This window comes from Thalassophryne amazonica, chromosome 15 (assembly GCF_902500255.1).
Source record: "Thalassophryne amazonica chromosome 15, fThaAma1.1, whole genome shotgun sequence".
NCBI lineage: Eukaryota > Metazoa > Chordata > Actinopteri > Batrachoidiformes > Batrachoididae > Thalassophryne > Thalassophryne amazonica.
In genome coordinates this window covers 93,129,375-93,155,502 of record NC_047117.1, presented here as the reverse complement: position 1 = coordinate 93,155,502, position 26,128 = coordinate 93,129,375, and the positions used below count along the sequence as shown (strand labels likewise).

General features: G+C 42.9%; 1 protein-coding gene across 1 annotated transcript in view; it reads right to left on the bottom strand.

Moving 5' to 3' along the window:
• LOC117526682 (inactive phospholipase D5-like) overlaps positions 1–20,772 on the bottom strand; it is a 37,086-nt gene extending 16,314 nt beyond the window's left edge. The window contains 7 exon segments of the mRNA XM_034188734.1: positions 4,825–5,022; positions 9,404–9,448; positions 9,450–9,526; positions 10,563–10,671; positions 10,869–11,052; positions 11,176–11,312; positions 20,554–20,772. Of these exon segments, the coding sequence (XP_034044625.1) occupies positions 4,825–5,022; positions 9,404–9,448; positions 9,450–9,526; positions 10,563–10,671; positions 10,869–11,052; positions 11,176–11,312; positions 20,554–20,772 (969 nt within the window).
• Between the last annotated feature and the right edge of the window lie 5,356 nt (positions 20,773–26,128).

Below are 26,128 nucleotides of genomic sequence, written 5' to 3'. Positions count from 1 at the left end.
TTATAAATGTAACTATAAAATTTTTTCTAACATTTAAATTCTCTCTAAACATTTTACTTGTTGAAATTATTATTTTAAGTAGTAGTAGTAGTAGTTGTAGTAAAAAAAAAAATGGCTTCAAAACTGGACCTTTAATCTAGGAGTGTTGCGGGGAGGCACATCCCTGCCCCACACCCCCATTCCATCTGGATTCGCCCCTGCCTTGGTGTTTGGGCACAAAGAATGGATAACATTTATTTACGCAGGAAACATGACCAGATTTACACGTAAGAAAGTTTTATTGTGTTTTCACATCATGTGGTCCTCAGAAAGAGAGTTTAGGTGTATTTGAGTGGAAAATAGTGTTAGTCGTTGACGTGCCTGACGCGTGGCGGAGGACCAGCTGTTTTTAGCAGCAGATACGGAGCGGCTCAGAGAAAAAAAAAAAGCATAAAAATGTCTTTGTAAAGCTCAGTGCATTTGTGCTGTTGTCACTGCTTTAAGAGGTGAGGACAAGTCGTAGCTGCTGCCCGGGAGCTGCTGCAAAAAACCGTGGATGAAAAGCTCGCAGCTCACTTAAAGTGGGCAATTCAGTCTTCCTGCCCACGGACCACGTTTAATGCTGCTATCGACCCACAATGCAAAAATAATAGTAACACACAGTGACTTGGAGAAGTAACTTTAATCTGATTACTGATTTGGAAAGATTAATGCGTTAGATTACTCGTTACTAAAAAAAGTGGTCAGATGAGAGTAACGCGTTACTAAGTAACGCGTTACCGGCATCACTGGTCATTACTAGTTAAAGTTAAAGGAATACTTGACTCAATAGAGCTCTGACTCTTTGTCAGCCTGGCTACAGTGCTGAAAAGAAACCTGGGGTTGTTCTTATTTTCTTCAATTAGTGATGAGTAGTAAGATGTCCTAGCTTTATGGAGGGCTTTTTTTATAGAGCAACAGACTCTTTTTCCAGGCTACGTGAAGATCTTCTAAATTAGTGAGATGCCATTTCCTCTCCAACTTATGGGTTATCTGCTTTAAGCTGCGAGTTTGTGAGTTATACCACAGAGTCAGGCACTTCTGATTTAAAGCTCTCTTTTTCAGAGGAGCTACAGCATCCAAAGTTGTCTTCAATGAGGATGTAAAACTATTGACGAGATACTCTATCTTACTTACAGAGTGTTGGGAAAGTGTAGTGACACGGAGGGGGCGCAAATGAACGGTCAATAGATGAGCCAAAAAGTAACAATTTAATGTTGTGAATGTGCACAACGAACATACAGACAATCTCAGAATATCACAACAGTCAATACACAAAGGTGACGTGTGGGCAGGCTCGAGGATAGAAGACGTCTGTCCTGAGGAGAGCCGGAACCACACGATTTCCGCCGCCCCAGAACCTGGTGAATACTGGAGCCGCCAAGTCCCGAATTCCCAGGTGATCACCGTCCCCGACTGTCAGATCTGGTACTGCTGGCGAAGAACAAAGACAGTCAAGTGTGGGTGTGTGTACACCCAGTAACAACAACGGTGGGAATGCCACCTCCACCTCTCACTCAATACTTGCAGCGGTCTCAGCTGAAAAGGAGCGCCGTCTTGCACAGCCTCCTAAAAAACGACCGGTTCTCCTGCAAACACTCACAATAAACAGATTTACAAAAGGCTGATGATATTACCTCCTATGAAGTATGATATCTCGGCAACGAGGTGGAGATGACGTCTGGTCTTTATGGAGTGAGATGATGTTGAGTAGATGGGTGACAGCTGTCAAGAGGTAATGAGCGACAGCTGTCACCCCCGGCTGTTTCCATGGCGGCAGCGCCCTCTCATGCCTGAAGCCCGCACTTCAGGCAGGGCGCCCTCTGGTGGTGGGCCAGCAGTACCTCCTCTTCTGGCGGCCCACACAACACAGAGTTTAGGTAGCTACTCTGCACTGTGTTGGTATATGGCATTAGAGAACATAAAGAAGGAATCATATCCTTAAACCTAGTTACAGTGCTTTCTGAAAGACTTCTAGTGTAATGAAACTTATTCCCCACTGCTGGGTAGTCCATCAGAGTAAATGTAAATGTTATTAAGAAATGATCAGACAGAAGGGAGTTTTCAGCGAATACTGTTAAGTCTTCAATTTCCATACCATAAGTCAGAACAAGATCTAAGATATGATTAAAGTGGTGGGTGGACTCATTTACATTTTGAGCAAAGCCAATTGAGTCTAATAATAGATTAAATGCAGTGTTGAGGCTGTCATTCTCAGCATCTGTGTGGATGTTAAAATCGCCCACTATAATTATCTTATCTGAGCTAAGCACTAAGTCAGACAAAAGGTCTGAAAATTCACAGAGAAACTCACAGTAACGACCAGGTGGACGATAGATAATAACAAATAAAACTGGTTTTTGGGACTTCCAATTTGGATGGACAAGACTAAGAGTCAAGCTTTCAAATGAATTAAAGCTCTGTCTGGGTTTTTGATTAATTAATAAGCTGGAATGGAAGATGGGTAGGATAGGGTAATTTCAGTACGTTCACGACAGGACAAATGCATTTCAGACACTCTGTTCAGGCTCCACGGACAACAGCATTAAACTCTAGTGCCTAAAACTCTCGTGAATATATTCTCTGGGTTTATAGACGTTGTTATTGTATTTGCGTTTGTTAAATTCCACGCATCATAAATGTAGCAGACACGGATTATCTGGAATTTTGTTTTGGCAAGTTTTCAAGGCCTCTACTGCCATCTACTGGCCAGTAGTGTTCATGGCAGTTCATGGCAGTATTCGTCCTGAAGCTGAGCAGACACTGTATGATATTTTTAATCACTGTACTCGGTTTCAGTTCAAACTGTACCACAGAACCGCACGGTGTAAAATTTCAGCGCGCCCGATTTATGTTCTCACACACATTGTACGTTCAAAAACTACACGTCGAACTCGTGTTTCCAGAAGCAAAACGTAAGCTTTCTTTCAAACTTAATGTACAAAAACTCTTGATGGGAGACATCAAAGTTTAAAAACAAAACAAAACAATTAAAAAAAAACATTACAAGACAGCTCTGTGGTGTTTGCACAGGCACAGTGTGAGTGGTTGGATGCTTGTAGGTCTTCAGCAGCAGGATACCCTCATGACGGCCGACCAGAATAATATCAAACAGGTTTGATTTTCATTCGACCATACGATCGGCGCTCAGGAGGTGGTCATGGGATGTTAAACGCAGCTTGTTACTCCATGTACACTACATGATGGAGGACGCGCGATTAACCTGAAACTCGGTCCAAAAAATTCTCGCATGAATGAAAGATCTTCTGAAAAAGGGCCAAAACTTGCACAGTGTAAAGCCAACATTTATGTGTCAAGACACTATTGAGTGCACATTTTACAACATCATAAAACGTGCGCACTGCACTAATAAAATGAGCACACATTCTCTCCACATGCAAAACATTTTGCGATGACACTTCCAGGGCTCCATAAAAATGCCTGTTTTTACAAATAAAAAATGGAATATTTTACAAAAGCACATTTATCTGTAAACACCAACACACGGCACATGTCACATTAACGTGTTGGTTTACATAATGAATGACTGAACCAATCAGTGTTTAGCAGAGGCACTTTTACCCAGAATCCTTTGCAATCTGTCTGTGTTTGTTACAAAACCTCAGAATTAGTGCGTTATTCACCATTAAAAGATATATATGTTATATTTTAACTTTGTACAAATGACAGAATTGACATTAATGGAGTTATTCTATCAGTATTCACACCAAACCATAAGTCAGCATGCCTTTATTTTCCAAGACCTCTGCCTGACCGGAGCATTGTGATTGGTACAGAGCTAGCTTTGTGGCTATTCTCAGCTTGCTTCTGTGCTGGAAGCTGTATAGTAAACAAGAGCTTCCAGCAGGGGGCAGGATGTTCAAACATAGAAGTGCGGGCTCATTGTTTGGGTCTGTTGTTGATTTTGATACTTCCAAAAGTGATTGTGGTGTTAAAAGTCAAATTCAGCTTGTTAGTAGATGCAAATGTACCAGAGACAATACTGGAATTTATCGTTTATCTGTAACTTCTGATACATTTTTGGGTGGTTTATCTTTATCAAAGATAACTTTTCAGTTATCTGATTATCTGTTATCGAAATTAATTTTTTTGGTTATCTGTGCTCACCACTGGTTTTCATTTTCTTCATGGTGAAACTAGAGCTGCAGAGCTTCTTCGCAGGCCCCTGATTGTCTCCCTGTGTCCAGTATTTGTCAATAAATGCATGTGTAAAGTTGTGAATGTCACACTATCAGCTGAGGTGCAACTCATGTTTTTCTTACTTCAGTGTATGTGCACTGCTCTGAGCCCACAGTGTTTAAGGCCTCACACATGCTTCCACACACTTATTTTCTGTTTCATATTTATCCCGTTTGACAGGGTACCAAATAAGCTATCTCTGCGTGTCTCCACTTAATTTCCATTCATTTGTAGCTCACACTCTGTATAATTTTTCTTTATTCATGTGGAATGAACGGGCAGAGGGGGAATCCTAGGTCCCAGGGCCTATTTGAATAAATCTGCATATTTAAGTTGGGTGTGGAGAGGGAGGAGTGTGGCACTTTTCATGTGCTCTCAATTCCACATTGATTGGGATGTACAAACTGAACATGCTTGGATCCATGCATACGCACACTTTGATACAGCTGAAATTTTTTTGTGCTTACAACAATTTCTGGGTTTTAGCATATGCCATGTTTCAGTAGGAAATCCATGCAAGTCTTTCTACATGAGGCCCGTGGTGTTTGTTGTGAAGCACATTGTTATTTTTTGTGTATGTACTGTAACATGATGAGTGTTTCTCACAGACACATAAGCAGCAGCCTGCGTCGCATTGAGTTGCAGCTCAAGGGTGTCGTGTTTGCTGTACAGCGCTGTGACTCTCTTTGCCCAAATGGAGGGGATGTAGTCCCTTTGATGGAGCTGCCAGTAGAATGAGAAGACCCGATGGAGGTCCAGGGCCAGACAGCTGCAGTTATATAGCGCCAGCCCCAGTTCCTTCCTCTGCCAAATGTAAGAGAACATTAAATAGTTGAGTGAGCAAAATTAGATGCAGGTGTGAGAATGTGCAGCAAAAGCAGATGTTATAGTGATGAGTGCAAAATTCTGCCAGGCTAAACGTGAGCAGCTGCTATTTGAACAGAGGGAGACAGTCTAAATTCTGACTTCGACATTCAGGACCATAAGTATTTGGTAGGGACGATTTTTGGAATGTTACTTCTGTGGACCGCCACAATGGATTTCAGTAGTCCAATCTAGAAGAGACAAACGCATGAATCAGGGTCTCAGCATCAGCCATAGACAGGATAGGACGAATCTTCGCTATATTTTGCAGGTGGAAGAAAGCAGTCCTCATAATATCTCTAATGTGGAAGTCAAAGGACAACGTAGGATCAAAAATTACCCCAAGGTTCCTCACTTTGTCAGTTTGATGTATGACACACGAGCCTAGGCTAAGCGTGAGCTGGTCAAATTGATGCAGATGTCTCACTGGACCAAGAACCATCATTTAAGTCTTATCAAAGTTTAAAAGTACGTTGACAAGTTAGAGATGAACACACCAAATTCATCTGAGAATTCAGAGTATGGGCCAGGGGGCCTATATACAGTGACAGAGTAATAAGGCTGACTTTTATTCTTCTGACCTTGGCAATACGTAGCACTGTGGGCAGAGCAGAGAATCAGATGCTCAAATGAGTTATATTTATGATGCCCAACAACTAAAAAACTAAACCTAGATTTATAAATAACAGCAACACCCCCACCTTGCGTTGCATCACGAGGGACGTGACTAAGTGTGTACGCCGGTGGGCAGGCCTCATTTAAGGGGAGGACAGCTGTAGGTTTAAGCCAGGTTTCGCATAACCCAATCATATCTAAGTGATGATTCATAATTAGATCATTAAACAACAGTGATTTTGAAGACAGTGATCTTATGTTAATGAGATGCAGACTAAGGACCTCAGTGGGGCTGACAATTGGACTGTTTGGATTTAGGGGTGGTTCCATAGTAGCATATATAAGATGCCTGAAAGTAGGTTTAGGTTTGAGACAATCCAGGCAGGTTGTAGGTAGCAGACACAAAATCTTTGATATTGCTGGAACAGCCATTGGGCCATCCTCAATTTCAACATCATCCAATGTAGTAATGGGTATTAAGATTACAAAGCATATCTGCACTAATTTCCCCGCTAAGCTAATGGATTCCACACCCACATTTGTCATAATCCTTGTAGGATCTCTAATCACCTGCTCTGTGGCCTGCTGTAAAATCCTAATGTTACCCTCCCTGTAGAGCTCTATCTATGTTTGTAGACAAGATGGCGGCGCCTTCCCCAGTAGGGTGGAGGCCATCCGGCATCAGGAAGCCACAGTGACCCCAGAACAAAGGCCAGTTATCAATAAAGCTAAAGTCTTGCTGTCTACAAAATTGTGCCAGTCACCTATTCAACGATGTCAGCCTGCTAAATGCCTCATCAGTACCCTGGGAGGGGAGGGGACCAGAGACTATTAATTGATGCCGACACATCTTTCTGGCCAGGTCCTCAGTCCTCTCTATGTCCATTTTTTTGACCTCGGAGTGCTGCATCCTGACATCATTGGCGCCGACATGAATAACTATGTGACAATCCAAACCTGGCCTGAGGGAGCTCTCTGCCAGCTACAGGACTGCTTCTCACGGACTGTATGGGATTTATTTTCCAGCCACAACCTGCAGGAGTACACTGACACCGTACTCTCTTACATTAAGAACTGTGTTGACACTGGCACCGTCAACAAAAGGCTCAGGGTTTTTCCAAACCAGAAACCCTGGATGAACAGCATAGTCTAGTCCCTATTAAAAAGCCGCAACACCGCCTTTAAATCAGGGGACAGGGCCCTGTACAGCACGGCTAGGTCTGACCTGAAAAGAGGCATCAGGGAGGCCAAGGCTGCCTACAAGAAAAAGATAGAGGACCACTTCGCTGTGAATGACCCCAGAAAGATGTGGCAGGGAATAAATTATATAACCAACTACAAAAGCAGCAACGCAGGAAATGCTAGGTCTGATGCCTCGCTGTCAGAGGAGCTGAACCGCTTCTTTGCCCGCTTCGAAGCAGACAGACCAGCAGCAACTCGACACCCACCACCCTCCAGCACTAGCACACTAACACTTCAGGAACACAAAGTGAGATGTGTGCTGAAGGTGACGAACCCCAGGAAGGTGGCCGGCCCCAAAGGTGTACCTGGAAAGGTACTGAAAGCATGTGCTGACCAACTGGCTGGAGTTTTCACCTGCATCTTTAACCTGTCCCTGTCACAGGCCATCATTCCACTCTGCCTCAAATCTTTCACCATCAACCCAGTCCCAAAGAAATCAGCAGTGGAGAGCATAAATGACTACAGGCCTGTTGCACTTACGCCTGTGGTCACAAAGTGGTTTGGTCTCTCAGCACATCAGGGCCTGTGTGCCTTCCACTCTGGACCCCTACCAGTTTGCCTACAGGGCAAACTGCTCCACAGAGGATGCTATCACCACAGCGCACCACACCGCGCTGAGCCACCTGGAGCACCAGGGGAGCTATGTGAGGATGCTCTTCCTGGACTTCAGCTTAGCCTTCAACCACATCATCCCGGAGATCCTGGTCCAGAAACTGACACATCTGGGCATCTCCACCCCAATCTGCCAGTGGATCAAGGACTTCCTCACAAACCACCCACAGTCCGTGAAACTTGGCCCCCACCTTTCCTCCACCATCACACTCAGCACCGGTTCCCCTAAAGGCTGTGTACTGAGCCCCCTCCTGTTCACCCTTTACACTCATGACCGCTCTCCGACCCACCCCACAAACACAATCATAAAGTTTGCGGATGATACCACCGTGATTGGGCTCATCTCAGGAGGGGACGAGGCCGACTACAGAGACGAGGTCAGTCGACTGACAGCGTGGTGTTCAGCTAACAACCTGCCGCTGAACACCACAAAAACAAAAGAAATAATCCTGGACTTCAGGAAGAAAAGGGCTGACCCAGCCCTGCTCTACATCCATGGGGACTGTGTGGAAAGGGTCAGCTCCATCAGGTTCCTGGGAGTGCAGCTCTCTGACGCCTCTCCTGGACTGCCAACACCACAGTGGTGGTGAAGAAAGCCCAGCAGCGACTCCACTTCCTGAGGGTGCTCAGGAGAAACAATCTGGAGGAGAAGCTCCTGGTGTTGTTCTACAGAGCCACCATCGAGAGCATCCTGACGTACTGCATGACAACGTGGTATGGGGGGTCCTCAGCAGCAGACAGGAGAGTGCTGCAGAGGGTGAACAAAATGGCCCAGAGGATCACTGGTTGCTCTCTATCCCACCCCAGCAACCACCTGTTTGACCTACTACCCTCCGGCCGACGGTATAGGTCAATCAAAACTAGGACAAACAGACTCAGGGTCAGCTTTCTCCGCAGAGCGATCACTGCACTGAACAATAACAAACCACTTTAATCTGCACTTTTCAAGTTTCTTGTGCAATATCTGTAAACCATGTGCAATATTTTCCCGTGCAATATTATCCCACAGTTGTACATAATTCTCGTTTTACACTTACTTTGGTCCACATTTTATTTAGTTGTACATATAGTTAAATAATTTATTTGTTAAATTCATTATCTTTTATTTGGCTAAAATTATTCGCACCTTGAAAAAGCACCTTTTGGAGTTGTACTCAAATCTCGTGGCAATGTAAATTACAACGACAATAAAGGCGATTCTGATTCTGTGTCTTGTGTCATGTTCCTTTGTCTGTCTACCCTTCTGCAGCGTCAGCACCCTAAGATGGGAAGCAATGTCAGGAGCTCTAGCCCCAGGAATACATTTAATGTTAGCCGGCGTCTGTAACCTGACTTTGCGGGTGATAGAATCCCCTATCACTAAAGCCCAGCGTTTCAGCCTGGACATAGGAGTGGAAGTCACTCGTGGGCTCATGGAACTCACATAAGGCATATTCAAGTGAAAAATTCGGTTCACAGTTCGTAGTGGCGAGTGTGATCTGGGTACCACAACTGGGCACCAAGCCCTATGTGAGTTCCTCCGCCTAACCACAGTCTGAAAGCCGTCATCCACAGCCGGCATTTCTAGGTTGATGCTAATGGGCACAGTAGCTGGCCCAATGCTAACCTCGTCTGGAGTGCCCGTAACACCTATCTCCACTGAACTAATAAACTGTCCTAGCTTACGGACATGGCTCTCTAAAAGAGCCACCCTATCTGCCAGCATCACACAGATTTACTTAAAGTGTTAAATCAAGAGTATAGCAAGCAAGCAGGAGGCTAACCACTCCTACGGTTCACACAGGAGTAAATTAATGAGCTAAAATTCAGAGCATGTTACACTGAAAAACTGCTGAGATCTTCTGCTTTTAACCTTTGACAAAGCTCTCCAGTCCATGACAGCACTTCCGATTAGATGTGCTTATGGTCACAATCCAGAAGGAGGAACGTAGTTCTCCTCTGGTGAGAACTGTCATGTCACACATGACCTCTGCATCTGGGGGGAGAGAGAGAGAGAGAGAGAGAGAGAGAGAGAAGGAGAGAGAAAGGAGGAGAGATCGAGAGAGAGAGAGAGAGAGACAGACAGACAGACAGACAGACAGAGGGAGCCCCTTGATACGTTTTATTTGTTTACCTTTTGCTGTTTGGCAGAACACTTTCATGACTCAATATGTGATCAATGAATCAACTTCTATTTGTATCAAGACAATAAAAAACATCTACGTTGATCAATAACAACAACAACAACATCTCACTCGCTATACAAATAAAATGATCCACAGCTTGGCCAGACAAGGGAACGACATCATCCATCCATTTGCCACTCGTCCATCACTTTTTGACATTTATCCGGGTCCGGTTCACGGTGGCAGTAGATCAAGCAGCTCATTCCACACTTCCTTCTCCTTGGCAAGGCCCTGTAACTCATCCCGAGGCATTCCCAAGCCATCTGGGACATATAATCCTGGGTCTTTACCAGGGTCTTCTCCCAGTTGGATGTGTCTGGAAGACCTCCTTCAGGAGACCACCAGGGGGCATCCTCACCAGATGCCCACATCACCTCAGCTGGCTACTTTTGACATGAAGAAGCAGCAGCTCTACTCTGAATCCCTCCCAGACAGTCGAGCTTCTCACCCTGTCTAGAAGTGTAAACCCAGATACTCCAGCAGAGGAATGTCACGACCACAGCTTCTTCTTTTGATCATGACCCAAAGTTGACGAGCATAACATGAGGATAGGAGCACAAATCCACAGGTAAATTGAGGCTCTCGCTCTCTGGCTCTGGTCCAGCACCAACAAACCTCAGCAGGATAAATTTGCAGCTTTAGGTTTGATATAAATATTAGTGTCATAATAAATGGTTCTTATGAAGAAGTGAAACCAGATGTGATTTAGGAGCCTCAGACAAATCTCAGGTTCTTCATCCAACCACTAGGTGGCAGTGGTATCATGCAAACTTGTCATCAATGGTGTAAATCTTCTTTGTGAGAGTTTTATTATGTATTCTTAAAGTAATTTTGACAGTCACTTACTGTGTTCTGCTAAAGTCTTTAGTTCAGCAGAGTCGGTCAGAGTGCTGACAATCTTCAGCTGAACCCCGCGAGACTTCAGGCTGAGCAGCTTCTGGAACAGCCGCTGACCCTGAGGCAGAGAATGATGTCATACATGACTGCAGCTCAGCGTTTTCCAGTTCGCTTCAAAGGGTCACTTTTTACATCTCAGCAGGACCAACCTCATCAAAGACGAAGCGCGTGCTGAACCAGACTATGATTGCAAAGAAACACCTGGGAAATATGTTCTGCAGTGCTCTTACAGGACGTTTCCACACATTCTGGTACCTGTTCCGCCGGGCCGGGCCTCTCGTCCGGGTTCCACAGGTTTAAATTCCATACAGGAGACATGACTTCAACGGAGTGCTTGGCCTGGTCCAACAGAATGTGGAAAGCCACGGACAGAGGCAGGTGGACTCTGCCATCCACCAAGAGAGACAGATCGTCTGGGATGTTCTCCACAAGCACAATCCTGAAAGTAGGACTGAATGTGACTTCTAGGAAACTAAAGAATCTCTCACAATAATAAAGCATGATTTAAAACATCACATTCATCATGTGATTTCACTCTGTCTGTTACTGCTGGACGTCTCACTGGCAGTCTCTGCTGCAGTTGTCCTCTGTGATCCTGTCCTCGCCGTCTCCCCACAGGTCCAACGCCGAGAACATCAGGGCCACCAGCATAGCAAAGCAGCAGCCCTGGGCCAAAGTGACGATGCACTTCTGCTGCATCTGGAAAGCAACCACACAGAGTCAGCAGAGGTTTATTGTTGGACTTTTAAAAGGAGGCGTTACAGCAGCATCACAGATCTTCAGGTAAAAACATACGCGATAACATGAGTTTGTGTGTGTGCTCAGCTTGTGGGCATTATGTCCAGAGGACTGGCGGTGTGATGTCTCCTGGCAGCACCAGAAGACATTTATAAGGATTGTTCAAGACATGTATGAGAAAGTGAGGAACAGAAGGAGCACCAGAGTGTTTTCTGATGTTTGGAGACGTAGAAACGTAAAATGACTGAACCTTAAGACCCCATTCAGACTGGAGTCCACAGTCAGGCATTTACTGAATGTGAAGGACACAAATCACATTTAAGCTGGATTGTTTTCGATTTGGGCAGCACGGTGGCTTAGTGGTTAGCACTGTTGCTTCACAGTGAAAATGTCATGGGTTCAATTCCCGTGGCCTTTCTGTGTGGAGTTTGCATGTTCTCTCTGTGTTTGCATGGGTTTCCTCCGGGTGCTCCGGTTTCCTCCCACACCCAAAGACATGCGGGTTAGGTGGATTGGAATCTTTGAATTGTCCTTAGGTGTGTGTGTGGGTGTGTCTGTGTTTGTTTGTCTGTTTGTGGCCCTGCAACAGACTGGCATCCTGTCCTGGGTGTGCCCCGCCTCACGCCCTATGGCTGGGATCGGCTCCAGCCCCCTGCGACCCTTAATTGCACTAAGCAGTAGAAGATGGATGGATGTTTTCCATTTGAGATCTGCCGAGGTCTGGGCACAAATACTGGACCTTGTCAGCCGGAAAGTTTACTCTTGGATCTGACACTCAGACTGCAGAAGTCAGTGCTGAGGAAGAAAAACCACTGAGCTGCCACAAAATGCTCACTTTGAAATAAACAAAGAGGACAAGCGAAGTGAACCAGAACGCTGAATTAATGGACAAAAATAACGGCTCTGCTATATTTCTGCTTTTTCTTCATTCCGAACGGCCTGTTTTATCCCAAGTGGAATTATGGATATGCATGACCTGTGGGCCGAAATGGAAAACATTCCTGCCAGGGCAATATGAATCTGTGGCACGATGCGCGTGCGTTGCGCTCAGACTGACTAGGACTCCGGTTGGAGGAGCCTTAATGTCCCTTGGCTGAGTGCAGTTTTGGCGTTTTGGTGTTTTATGCTGGCGTCTGCAGCTGTCACCGTCTCGTTTGAGGCTTTGACGGGTTCACCCAGCCGTCAGCTTGCAATTGCACTTTCTGGTTCAGTCTGGTGTATGGTTGATCACTCATAGGAACTGTATCCTGCTGGGTTCGTGGGAGCAGCATCAACAGCATTTCTCCTCTCGGAGGCCGAACTCCAGAAGTGGACCATTAAAGACAATAAAAACAGGAGCTGCTGTTGCAGGACGGACGTGTCTGTCCACACTTCATGTCTCAAACAATGAGACGACTGCGCTGTCTGCTGACACCTCGGAGCACAGTTACTGTGAAGCTTTCAGTCATTGCCAACCAACATTGACATTCCCTCTTGATCACAGAACAAGACGACGTGAAGACTGGATGGACAGAGTTTTTGTTGGACTAACTTTGGTTCTACTGGAATGAATTTCACTGGCAGTTATTTTTCATCAAGGTTCCCTCAATGGTTCCCACAGTTTTGTCAGAGGTTCTGCATTTGGGTCCCTGCTGTCTGAGGTACAGACGTCCTACAAGGCTGAAAGAACCAACCTGGTCTTCATGGTGGGAACAGTTGGATCCAAATCAGTGGAATATGTTGGGCACTGAATGAGATTAAAGTCAAAATTATGAAGCCACATTGGGGGAGGGGGGAGGGGGTCATTGTGCTGATAAAACAAAACATTTCCTCTTGATAACTTCATGTAGCTACTTCAACCCACTGACCAAGTACTCCTCATTTATGTTTTTGGATGCCAGGTATGTGGACTCACGCTCAGAAACAGGGTGAGAAGTTTCAATATGTGGGAGGGACTCGAAGCAGAACCTCTGATTCTTCACATCCAAAGGACCCAGCTGAAGTGGTTCATACATCTGGCAAGAACGCCCCCTGGTGGTCTCCCTAGAAATCTCTGATTTGATTCTATTTCCTGATTCTATTTCCCATGTGGCTTTGGGAAAGTCTCAGGATCGCCCAGGAGGAGTTAGAGGACTTGACTGAAGATAGGGAAGTGTGGGATGAGCTGCTTGATCTGTTGCCACTGCGACCCAAACCCGGATAGGTGTCAGAAAATTAATGAACGCAGTGAAGGCTGTCCACCTCTGAACCCCTCCTTTGTGTGGGCTACAGTGTACGTTTTCGGCTCAAAGTGATGGACAGAAAACTCACCTGAATTACAAAACTTTAATTATAAAATGATTGAAGATCTCTTTAGACAGGCAGAGGTAGCTCAGTGGGATAAGAACATGGGCTACCAATCTGTAGACTTGGGTTATGGTCTACCTGTGTGTATCCACTTAGTCTGCATTGCCCCTGGCCTTGTTTGGGGAAGTAACCTGTGATGAAGTGGCGTCTGGTCCAGGGGGAACATTTGTTTCCCACTGTGGTATCCAGGGATAAACACCAGCGTGATGGACCTCCATAGAACTTTACGCCTTCTTCAGAGATGATGAGTCTGGATTTGGAGGGTGTGGCGCCTGCTCCGCAGAATCCTCCATCTTCATCCCAAATTCAAGCTCTGTCAGCAGCAGTGAGGATGTCGGGGAAACCGTGGATCATATGGACACCATCTGTGTTTTCCTGTCTGTATCTGAAGGAGCATCATCTCCTCAAAACTGTTCATCCCAGCTGACATATGATCAAATACTACGCTGGTAACAGAGTAACAAAACTACCTCATCTGCACTTGTTTATTTCTTCCCACAACATGCACTTATGGAATATTTCCAGGTTTAATTATTATGTAAGTCAGAATAAGATAGTAACGAGTCCAGAGAGCTGCAGATCTCACCTTCAAGGGCCCCTGTGGGGCTGATCCTGCCATCAGGGTCCTCAAAGTTCTCCCTCTTTATTTGTCTGCCTGTTTTTGTCACTCTGTCTTATTGAAGTACCGCCGCTGCATCACCGTCCTGAAGAAGGAGAGTTCCTGGTCTGATCTGGGTCCTCATATGGTTCTTGTGGGAGTAAAACTGTGTGACTGCGTCTCCACACTGACACAGTGCAGGGAGTGATGGAGAGAGACCGCCCCTTTCATCCACACAGCCAATAGAGTTCTGTCGCTCTGAGTGACTGCTTTTGGGGGGGGGGAGTGCAGCTCTCCCCCCCAGGTCAGCCACTGAGTCAAACTATATATATATATATATATATATATATATATATAAAGAAAGGGTTAAAATGAAGAATATATTTACATTACATGGAATAATAAAAAAAAACTGAAGTGAATTAATGGTGTGAAAATGCAGAGTTGTAAACACAAACCGTATTAACCCTCAAGATATTTTAGTAACTAATATGACCAAGTGGGGTTATTTATGACCCCACTGACTTTATATTGGAATCCTTCTATATAAATAATTGTTTTATGGTTCTTCATATTTATTTCACTCTCTAATTCATTTGTCCGTCAGCCTTTCCATCCTCGCTCTGGGCATCAAGAATCATATCAGTCTCGGTGTTTGTGCAGCTGTAAATCTTGCTATTCCAGGTCTGTTGGCTTCTCTGCTAAACAGTAAAATATAATGATCAGAGTTCGCAAATTACAGCACCACCTGAAGCTGTAGTGTCAATAATCTCATAGATCTTCCTGGGGGTCATAAGTGACCCTGCACAAGTTTGGATTATACTTGCCACACGGATCGGCCGATCCTTGCAAAATTCTGTGAACAAATGTAGGACAAATAGATAGACAAATTCATGGTAGGAAACCTTTTTCAGATTAAAATTAGAAAAATGGTGCACAAAAATATGTGACTGAGTGGGGTCATAAATGACCCCATTCAGTCACTTGAGGGTTAAAAAAGAAAAATATGAAAGCAAATTATTCTTGTTTCTGTCACAAAACCCTTTAAACTAATTACATCCGCCAAGGATGTAATAAAATCATCTGTTTATTTATTTATTTGACTATCTGTCTGTTAGCAGGATTACATCAACACTACTGCACAGAGTTTGACGAAATGTTTACCACTGATACATATTAGGCCATGGAAGAATCCATTAAATTTTGGAGGTGATTCAGAGTCGGATCCAGATTCTGGATAAAGATTTTCCATTATATAGACTTTGAACGATTGCGTCAAAACTACTTCACAGATTCTCACCAAATTTGCACCACAGATGGATATTAGGCCATGGAAGACTCCACTGCATTTTGGAAGTGATCCGGATCTGGATTGCCGGATGTCAGAAATCTCTGTTTGCTCTTGTTTAACTATGGTTTCATGTCATCTCTTTCAGGGATGTCTGTTGACTGAACCTGTTAACAGTTGCAAAATCTAGCAGTATCACATTGTATATTATTGTCTGGTACAGAGTAATGAAAGATATGATTTACAATAAAAATGAATATTTTACTTTTGACTTTTTATGTTTGTATCCATGATGGAATGATTTGCTTAGTACAATATATATATATATATATATATATATATATATATATATATATATATATATATATATATATATATATATATATACGAGGTCTATTAGAAAAGTATCCAACCTTATTATTTTTTAAAAAAAACATATGGATTTGAATCACGTGTGATTGCGTCAGACAACCTTGAACCCTCATGCGCATGCATGAGTTTTTTCACGCCTGTCGGTTGCGTCATTCGCCTGTGAGCAGGCTTTGAGTGAGGAATGGTCCACCCCTCTCGTCGGATTTTTATTGCGAATAAATGTCTGAACGATTTGGAGCTTTGCTGCATCAATTTTTTTCCAGAAACTGTGAGAGACCTCCAGGTGGACACCATTCGAAAAATTAATATGGCTTTCAGGGACGATTTTATGGGGATTAAACAGATTAAGGAGTGATCCAGACGGTTTAAAGACTGGACTCGACAGGCTGACACCCCGCTGGAACAACCAGATCATTTCCAACGTGAACGCTTTGTTGATCCGGAACCTCGTCTGACTTTCACAAAAAGGCAGAAGATGTGGACATCAGCACTTTATCGGCACATTCCACCGTTACAGGAGTTTTTTTCTTGGAAAAAGAAGCAGAGGGACGCGCCACCGTGCCGCTCATGGCGCGGCACAAAACCACCTCAGTGTTGGTCTCTCAGGACAGCTTTCAGGTGGATTTCAGACGGATTCCAGTTGCTTTCCAGACGTGTGAATATCTGATTGTGATTGTGCATGAGCTGGACCTGCCCAAACATGTCCTGGAAGGCTTCATCACGACGTTTCTTTGCGCCGAGCGGCTGCACCGCAACGTGCGATGGAGCCGCTTCTCTTTCCATGACAAAAACTCATGTTTGGGCAGGTCCAAAGCTCCAAATCATTCAGACATTTATTCGCAATAAAAAAACGACGAGAGGGGTGGACCACACCTCACTCAAAGCCTGCTCACAGGCGAATGACGCAACCGACAGACATGAAAAAACTCACGCATGCACACGAAGGTTCAAGATTGGCTGATACAATCACACGTGATTCAAATCCATATGGTTTTTGAAAAAAATAATAAGGTTGGATACTTTTCTCACAGACCTTGTATATATATATATATATATATATATATATATACACTCAACAAAAATATAAACGCAACACTTTTGGTTTTGCTCCCATTTTGTATGAGATGAACTCAAAGATCTAAAACTTTTTCCACATACACAATATCACCATTTCCCTCAAATATTGTTCACAAACCAGTCTAAATCTGTGATAGTGAGCACTTCTCCTTTGCTGAGATAATCCATCCCACCTCACAGGTGTGCCATATCAAGATGCTGATTAGACACCATGATTAGTGCACAGGTGTGCCTTAGACTGCCCACAATAAAAAGGCCACTCTGAAAGGTGCAGTTTTGTTTTATTGGGGGGGGATACCAGTCAGTATCTGGTGTGACCACCATTGCCTCATGCAGTGCAACACATCTCCTTCACATAGAGTTGATCAGGTTGTCAATTGTGGCCTGTGGAATGTTGGTCCACTCCTCTTCAATGGCTGTGCGAAGTTGCTGGATATTGGCAGGAACTGGTACACGCTGTCGTATACGCCGGTCCAGAGCATCCCAAACATGCTCAATGGGTGACATGTCCGGTGAGTATGCCGGCCATGCAAGAACTGGGACATTTTCAGCTTCCAAGAATTGTGTACAGATCCTTGCAACATGGGGCCGTGCATTATCCTGCTGCAACATGAGGTGATGTTCTTGGATGTGGCACAACAATGGGCCTCAGGATCTCGTCACGGTATCTCTGTGCATTCAAAATGCCATCAATAGAATGCACCTGTGTTCTTCGTCCTTAACAGATGCCTGCCCATACCATAACCCCACCGCCACCATGGGCCACTCGATCCACAACATTGACATCAGAAAACCGCTCACCCACACGACGCCACACACGCTGTCTGCCATCTGCCCTGTGAGTGTCAGTGTCAGTGTGAACCAGGATTCATCCGTGAAGAGAACACCTCTCCAACGTGCCAAATGCCAGCGAATGTGAGCATTTGCCCACTCAAGTCGGTTACGATGACGAACTGGAGTCAGGTCGAGACCCCGATGAGGACGACGAGCATGCAGATGAGCTTCCCTGAGACGGTTTCTGACAGTTTGTGCAGAAATTCTTTGGTTATGCAAACCGATTGTTTCAGCAGCTGTCCGAGTGGCTGGTCTCAGACGATCTTGGAGGTGAACATGCTGGATGTGGAGGTCCTGGGCTGGTGTGGTTACACGTGGTCTGCGGTTGTGAGGCTGGTTGGATGTACTGCCAAATTCTCTGAAACGCCTTTGGAGACGGCTTATGGTAGAGAAATGAACATTCAATACACGAGCAACAGCTCTGGTTGACATTCCTGCTGTCAGCATGCCAATTGCACGCTCCCTCAAATCTTGCAACATCTGTGGCATTGTGCTGTGTGATAAAACTGCACCTTTCAGAGTGGCCTTTTATTGTGGGCAGTCTAAGGCACACCTGTGCACTAATCATGGTGTCTAATCAGCATCTTGATATGGCACACCTGTGAGGTGGGATGGATTATCTCAGCAAAGGAGAAGTGCTCACTATCACAGATTTAGACTGGTTTGTGAACAATATTTGAGGGAAATGGTGATATTGTGTATGTGGAAAAAGTTTTAGATCTTTGAGTTCATCTCATACAAAATGGGAGCAAAACCAAAAGTGTTGCGTTTATATTTTTGTTGAGTGTGTGTGTGTATATATATATATATATATATATATATATATATATATATATATATATATATATATATATATATGACAGTATTACAGTGAATTGACAGATTACCCAGTTGTGATGAATCAGACCCCCCCCCAACACCAAAAGTTTCATGATCCGCCCCTGGTCTCTCCTTGTCTGTCCATCTCACAAACATGAAGATAACTGACACATTTGGAGTTTTATGAGACAAACACTGAGCCGCCATCTATCAAATTATGTCACAACAAATTAAAATGATACATATTTTTAAATGCGTTCCGGTAAATTTGAGTCTTAGACAAATATTTGTGAGTAAATCAGCAGCACGTTTTAAAAGTTCCCAGTTATCTTCAGGAATGGATTAGAGTCCAGTGCAAACAGTCACATGTGTGTAAAATAAAGAGCTGCACATCCTTCAGTGGAGACACATTAAAGCAAGCTGGTGGTACTTTGAAGACTTTCTCACAGGTGACCTCGGCCTGACGCAGCAGATGCTGCTGACTGCAGGTGAGCTGCTGCTGCGCTCTGTGAGGCCGACAGCAAAAAACACAAACAAAAAAAGACATAATGAGGGGACAACACGTGACACCAGACAAGGAGACAGAGGGTGAAAAAGTTTCTTCATGCAAACGTCCAACATAGTGTCGCAAAAAGATCAAACCAAAAGAACAACAAGTACCAGCTAAAATAAGTGACATAAACATTTCAAAGCTCTTATTGTAGGATCATCAATAGGTCATCAATTCAATAATCCACCACCAGGTCATCGTAACGCAGTAATAATTAGACAGCGCTCAGTTATGCATGAATTTTGCCTGATCCTGAATTAAAAAGTGCAAAGCCGCTGACCTCACAGACGGGGTCAGTGTTTGTCCTCATCATTGTGATTCTTTTATCATTTTCTTGAAGTTTCTCTTCCAACCTTCAAAGTTCAACACAAGCAAGAAGAAACTGACAGTGTCACAGGAGAGGCTGGTGCAGCAGGCAGCAATCTTTAACCTCAGGAGAACCAGCAGAAAGTGCACTTCTCCTTCAGGCACTGCCAGGGGCCCCCAGCGGCCCCATAATGTCTATAAATGACAAGGTGTTGTTTCCATTATACTATGTGATTGTCATTGTATCCTTCACCAAATGTCATCACAACACTTACATTATGCAAATAAAAATTACATTTCCATCCTGTTGTGCAATTTAATGTATCTATTAACACGGAGCTGCAAAGTCCAGCCCCAAAAATGACCAGAACACTCTCACATACGCCACCATCAAGTAGACATGGTTATTTTCCATAAAGGTAAAAGCTGTGCTGGTCTGTGTGGACACTAAGAAGATGACTTTTAAATCAAAAATGAGTCCAGGCACCAGCACCAGGTCTAGTTATGTCATGGGCTTTGTGGCAAAAAACAAAGATGCAAAAAAACAAGAACAATCAGAGATTTCTGAAGTCCGTCAGTCCAGATCCGGATCACCTCCTAAATGCAGTGGAGTCTTCCATGCCCTAATATCTGCACACGTTCTGTCTCTGTAATACGGCCACGTTCACATTTAATATATCTGAATTTTTATTTGGATTGTGTGGACCTTCTTACTGATAATATCTACAACCTGAAAAAGATTCAAGTAGTGACTCTAATACTCTCACAGAAAGTGTGAATTTTGCGCCTTCTGAGCGCAGCATCCTGAGTTCGTGTGTCTTTTTGTGTAGTTCGTGTTAATCAGCTCTGACTGCAGGCGCCTTGGCGTAATTACATCATTCTGTAAGGTCTGAAAATTTGCACTACAGGGTGCAAAGGAAAGAAAACATTAGCTTTCCATCGCTCATAAATGTACGAATCCGTTTTAAGTCATTTAAGATGCTGATTCCCACAAATTCTTGACTTTTCACTGAAGGTTCCATAGTTGGCTCACCTGTTCAAGTTTGTCTTGGCGTCGGAGCCAGGTGGCTGCAGAGTAGTTCTGCTGCTGAAGAACACTGAAGCTGCTGCGTTTCTGTGGGGACAGACGGGGCCCCAAAGGAGCCGCGAGTGACTCCTCTTGACCCCTTGACCTGGGAAGCAGTTCCATGAAGGAGCTGTGGGACGCCGTGTGAGGTGCTGTGGCTCCAGTCGCCTCTTGTTCCTTCTCCATCGCTCGTTCTGTGTTTGTGTCGAGGTGGGAGGGGCGGGGCAGGTGATGGAGGTGCAACAGCGAGCGCGGGAGACAGTGCACAGTAATGTGATTGGGAAAAGGCCGGAAATGCAATAAGAAGGCTATTAGACATGAAGACACATGAGCACAATCTAAAATCTGATTCCTCCCATTTGCACCTCCTGAACAGTGTTTGGCAGAGACAGAAGAAAGCTTCAGCACAGATCAGGATAAGTACCGTCGGCCCGCAGTGAGCGCACGCAGAAGAAAGACAGTAATTTTATGGTGTTTAAGATATTTAGTCCATAAACATGGATCTAATTAAAAACAGGTTTTACTGCAGTTGCTGCATCAAAACAAATGAACAAACTGGGTCTAGAAATCAGCTTTCATACCATAAAAGGTGTTTTGAGCTTAACAGGAAGAAGAGAAAGAGTGACTCTGCACAGGATTCCACAGAGTCCCCCGAGATCAGGAGCGGCCAGAAAACCAGGCTCCAAACCCATCAGGATCCAGAGTAAAACTGACACTCGGCAGTCACTCCGTCAGAGTTGAACATATCGCAGAGTTAATTTAACACCACTATAGTGAAGCAGATAAGTACGTATGATTTGAATGTTCTTCATAAATCAGTGTTTGAGAAAAAAGTGCTGGCCACTTGAAAATCCAATATGGCAGCCAGGTAGGGGTCAATGAAGAATTACACAGGGGTCAAAATCTAAAAATGCTCCAATCATGTTGAAAAGTACAACACATTATTTGTCTTATCATAAATATTCCAAAAAGGTATAGTTTGGACTATCTATGTCTGACTGTTATGGAGTTATGGGGTAAAAACAGCAAGAATGGTGACAAAGGTCAGTTTCAGTTTGTACAGGGGTCAAAAGATAAAGTTGCATCAATTTTTGTAAAATGTGATGCAAATTATTGGTTGAGTTAATAGGGTTTTAAAAAGGAATAGTTTGCACCATGTGTCATGCTCAGTTGTCACGTTACGTGGTAACATCTGTCACATGCCATAGAATCCAGTGGACGTCAACATTGTTTGACATTTACTTTGCAAACCAAACATTCAACACAGTCAAAACTATTCCATTTATTAATCCTATTAGTTCAACCAATACTTTGCACCACATTTTACCAAAATTGGGGCAACTTTAACTTTTGACTCCTGTACAAACTGAAACTGACCTTTGTCACCATTCTTGTTTTTAACCCATAACTCCATAACATTCAGTCACAGATCATCCAAACTATACCTTTTTGCAATCTTTGTGACCAGACACATAATATGGTATATAGCTTTCAATATGATTGGAGCATTTTTTAGATTTTGACCTCTGTGCAATTCTTCATTGACCCCTACCTGGCCGCCATATTGGATTTTCAAGTGGCCAGTACTTTTTCCTCAAACACTGATTTATGAAGAACATTCATGTCAAATCTGATGCTTGCACTACTAAACTGACTCTGTAATACAACTAAGAAACAGATTATTACCTCCAACAAACAGATGGAGTTTGATTCATAGGGCTTTGTGACATCATAAGATAGTGTGCACGCATGCACGTGCACACATGCACACACACACACTTCTTGCTTGAAAAGTCCAAAAGCAATAAAAGTTCATCAGCACCTCACAGGCATGTGTTCAGTCATCAGCAGCAGGTCAAACTAGACACACTCAGAGCGCGCCCCCCTCCACTAGGACAGCTCTGTCTGCAGGACACCTCAAAAACAACATCAACCAAAGTCTGGAGGCTGCAGATTAACAAAATATTCTCTGATCTCCTGCTACAAAGAACCTGCAGGTTGGAGGTCACTGCACCTAATAGTGCATATTTATATTAGTATGTTTAAATGAGCAAATAAACTTTCATTTAATCTGAAATTGACGTATTCATCAGTGAACAGAAAAGACAAACCCTGTGGACAAGGATGGTGAAGGTCAGAGTGAAGGACACCTGCAGGAGTTAATGTAAAAAAGAAATATGCACAAACGTGATTTAATCACAGTTTGTGGGCGTGGTCAGAGATGTGAGCTGATTGGACCCTCAGCTAACTCTATTAAGGATTTGTTGTGAGGTCACCAACGGATTGTCACTGTTAGTGAAGCAGGCGTGTATCAACAGTGCGCGATGGTTTCCCGGGAGACGACCCGCCTCAGTGTGAATCACAGCAGTGCACACTCAAATTACGCGACAACTTTTCTTCTTTGCAGTCATTTTATTACATTTCTTGGTAGCTCTGGAAAAAGGAGCAAAGTTTACAGTGAGAATGCACGTTATACTAATCAAATAATTATCTCAAAATTAAGCCCATTCTGGATGGAACAGGAACCAAATTTTGCAGTGGGTCGAGGAAATTTCAACATAAATTCCGTAGCATTTGGAGTTTTGCACTCTGAGTCATCTTCTTGTGATAAATGAGTTTCCAAACACAGTATCTCTGGATTATCATGCATTTTACTGGAAATGAGACCATTTATACAGAGGTATTGTAAGATCCACATTTAACTTCAGATCATTACAAAAAATAAATAAAAAATAAACAACTAAAAATAAAAACAAAACAATGAAAATATCCTCCAAAGTGCTCCAGCCAACCAATTACAACAAATCCATAAAATATCAGCAGGGTTTTTGTAAATTTTTCTGAACAGGTTACATTTACATGTAAAAAAAAAAAAAAAAAAAAAATCAGTATGAGGCAAAATATCAGAGCACTGACGCTGTTCTTTACGCCATCTTTACATCGACAATAAATTAAAACTGTGGGACGTTTGTCACAGTCACGCTAGTGTTATGGAACTTCAAAGCAGTATTTTTTAAAAACATAATTTATTGTTGGATTAGCTTTAGCCTTCACTTGAGATATCTATGTGGATAATTCACATAAATTTATCAAATGAATTAACGCTGACACAATCACAGGAGTTTTGACAGAGCTAGCTAAACAACATCCCAAAGGTTAGTGCTTAGCCAGCGAGTCCACAGTTTCATTTCTGTTCGTAGTTCAAGATATCAATAGATTCCCGTCATAAGACTGTTAGCTCACTCAGGCAGCAATTGAGCTGGCTAATAAGCAAGCTAGCCAAGCCTAGCAGATGCAACACCTGGTCGGGCTACTAGGTTGGCTAGTTAGCATGCAGCTAGCTCTCAGACAAGCTCATAAAAAGTGTATTCAGCTGATTGTACTCAAGTAACATTTGCTTCCTCCCCAGTTACATTAATAAATAGTTATTCGTAATTAATAACTATTTATAAGTTTTTTTAAATATTTCAACCTAGCATTTCAACTTGCATTTAGCTACAAGCAACAGCAAGCGACAGCGGCAAAGCGGCGACTTGCTGTTCATTTTCAGTCAGAGTGGGCTTTTTGCAGCAACAAGAGATAACGGTCGCCCTGCTGCCAGCTAGACGGGGACAAAATAGACTAGACATCTATCTTATGTAAATACTTAGTGATGCAACGTGGTGACTGCCGAGTGAATCTGCAGCGTGACGTCAGCTGATTGTTTGCTCAAACAAAATAACCCAATATGGATGAAAACGTGCCGAAACAGCTTATTTCTGTATAAGTCTAATATGTTTCTCTCATGTTTTGCAGAGGTTAGCAAGAAATAAACATTTCTAAATCTAAAAGCTGTTTTCAGAGTGATTTACAAGACATTTTATGGAGATGTTAGCGTGCATGCCCATCAAGCGACAAAGCCAACTGCTTGTCGGCGCCATTTGTAGTTAATATGACGTTCGGGTTAGCTCCACACTGACTACACAAAGCTGCAGCAGCTAGAATTGAGCGCAAGAAACAAGACAGCATGATGGGAAAAATTTGGTGCCAGTCACCAGTTGAACAAGGTTTCAAAGTACGTCATCAGAAAACGTGAGAAACGTTCCTCGACAGTCAACGACTTTTTACCCTGTTTTAATACATAACCCTCTCGTTCCTCTGTGCTAAATATATTTATATATCAGCTCTGAAAAGTGCAAAGAAACAAGTCTGACGTCCGCTACACGTCTCCTTTGCACAGCAAATGTAACGGAATGATTGTTTGCTCAAGGGCACTGTGGACAAAATGCATCTGGATGATGAAAATCTATTTTAGAAATAATGTTTCAAAAAGGTCACAATTTAAATCACTTCTGAATTTAAACCCACAAATTTATATATATTAAAATGCTCAAATAATAATATACCTTTTTTTTCGGAGTATAAGTCGCACTGCCTCTTGGAAATGAAAAACCCACACATATGCACTGGATTATAAGTCACACCTTTTTTTCTGTCTTATCAGCTCATTAATTTGGGAATTTTATGCACTGTTGTTGTGTACGTCTAATTGTTGGCATCTATTCTTTTATTATTGGAGTTTATGTTGTTTAGTGCTGTAGTTCCTGCGAAAATACAATATAGATAGTTACTATAATTATTCTAATTATTATGAATAACAAATGCAGAATTTTTGGTATAGTATAAGTTGCAGGTCCTCCCAAATTAGTAAAAAAACAAACACAAAAACGATACAAAATAAACAACAACAAAAAATAAATAAAACAAACAAACAAACAGTGATAAGTACCGAAATACGGTAGTCAAAATTTAGGGCAGAGAAATTCAGACTGAAAAATTAAATTCAAATGGACACCAAAGGACAAGAATAATCTCCATTTTCCTTTGGTTGGACAGCTTGGGAAAATTTTTGGACTTTTTGAGCTTCAATTCCCATCATGCATCAGTGCTGTGGAAGGTTAATGTGAAGATTTAATGTTAACCATGATCACAACTTTCTGTAGCACTAAAGCTTAAATCATAAAGAGAAAGAAATTTCAAATCCTTCATAATTAAATTAGATGAAGAATCCTTTATAACAGACAAGTTTATTTAAAAAGAAAGGAAAGATTATATATATATATATATATATATATATATATATATATATATATATATATATATTTTTTTTTTTTTTTTTTTTTTTTTTAACTTGAATACACATTAACTTCGATTTTTATATCTAAATCTGTGTATTTTGATTAAGCATTTATTTGAATTCTTTTTTAAACAATTTGTTCTTTTTTGGGATCAACATTAGATTTTTAGTTTTTATTTAAACACGCAGACACATAATAAATCAGCACACAGAAGAAGGCAGAGTGGGACCTTTGAAGTTACCAAACATTTACATTTTGCACAGAACCCGTTATTCTCCCAACGAATTATAAAGTGCACTTTTCGAAAGTACAACACGACGACAATGTTTTTATGAATAATTTTATGCTGGGACACGTTTCTTTGACGCCGTGGCACATTTCTGGTTTTGGGTTTTACTTTGGCCTCGGTCAGCTGACTCACGTGG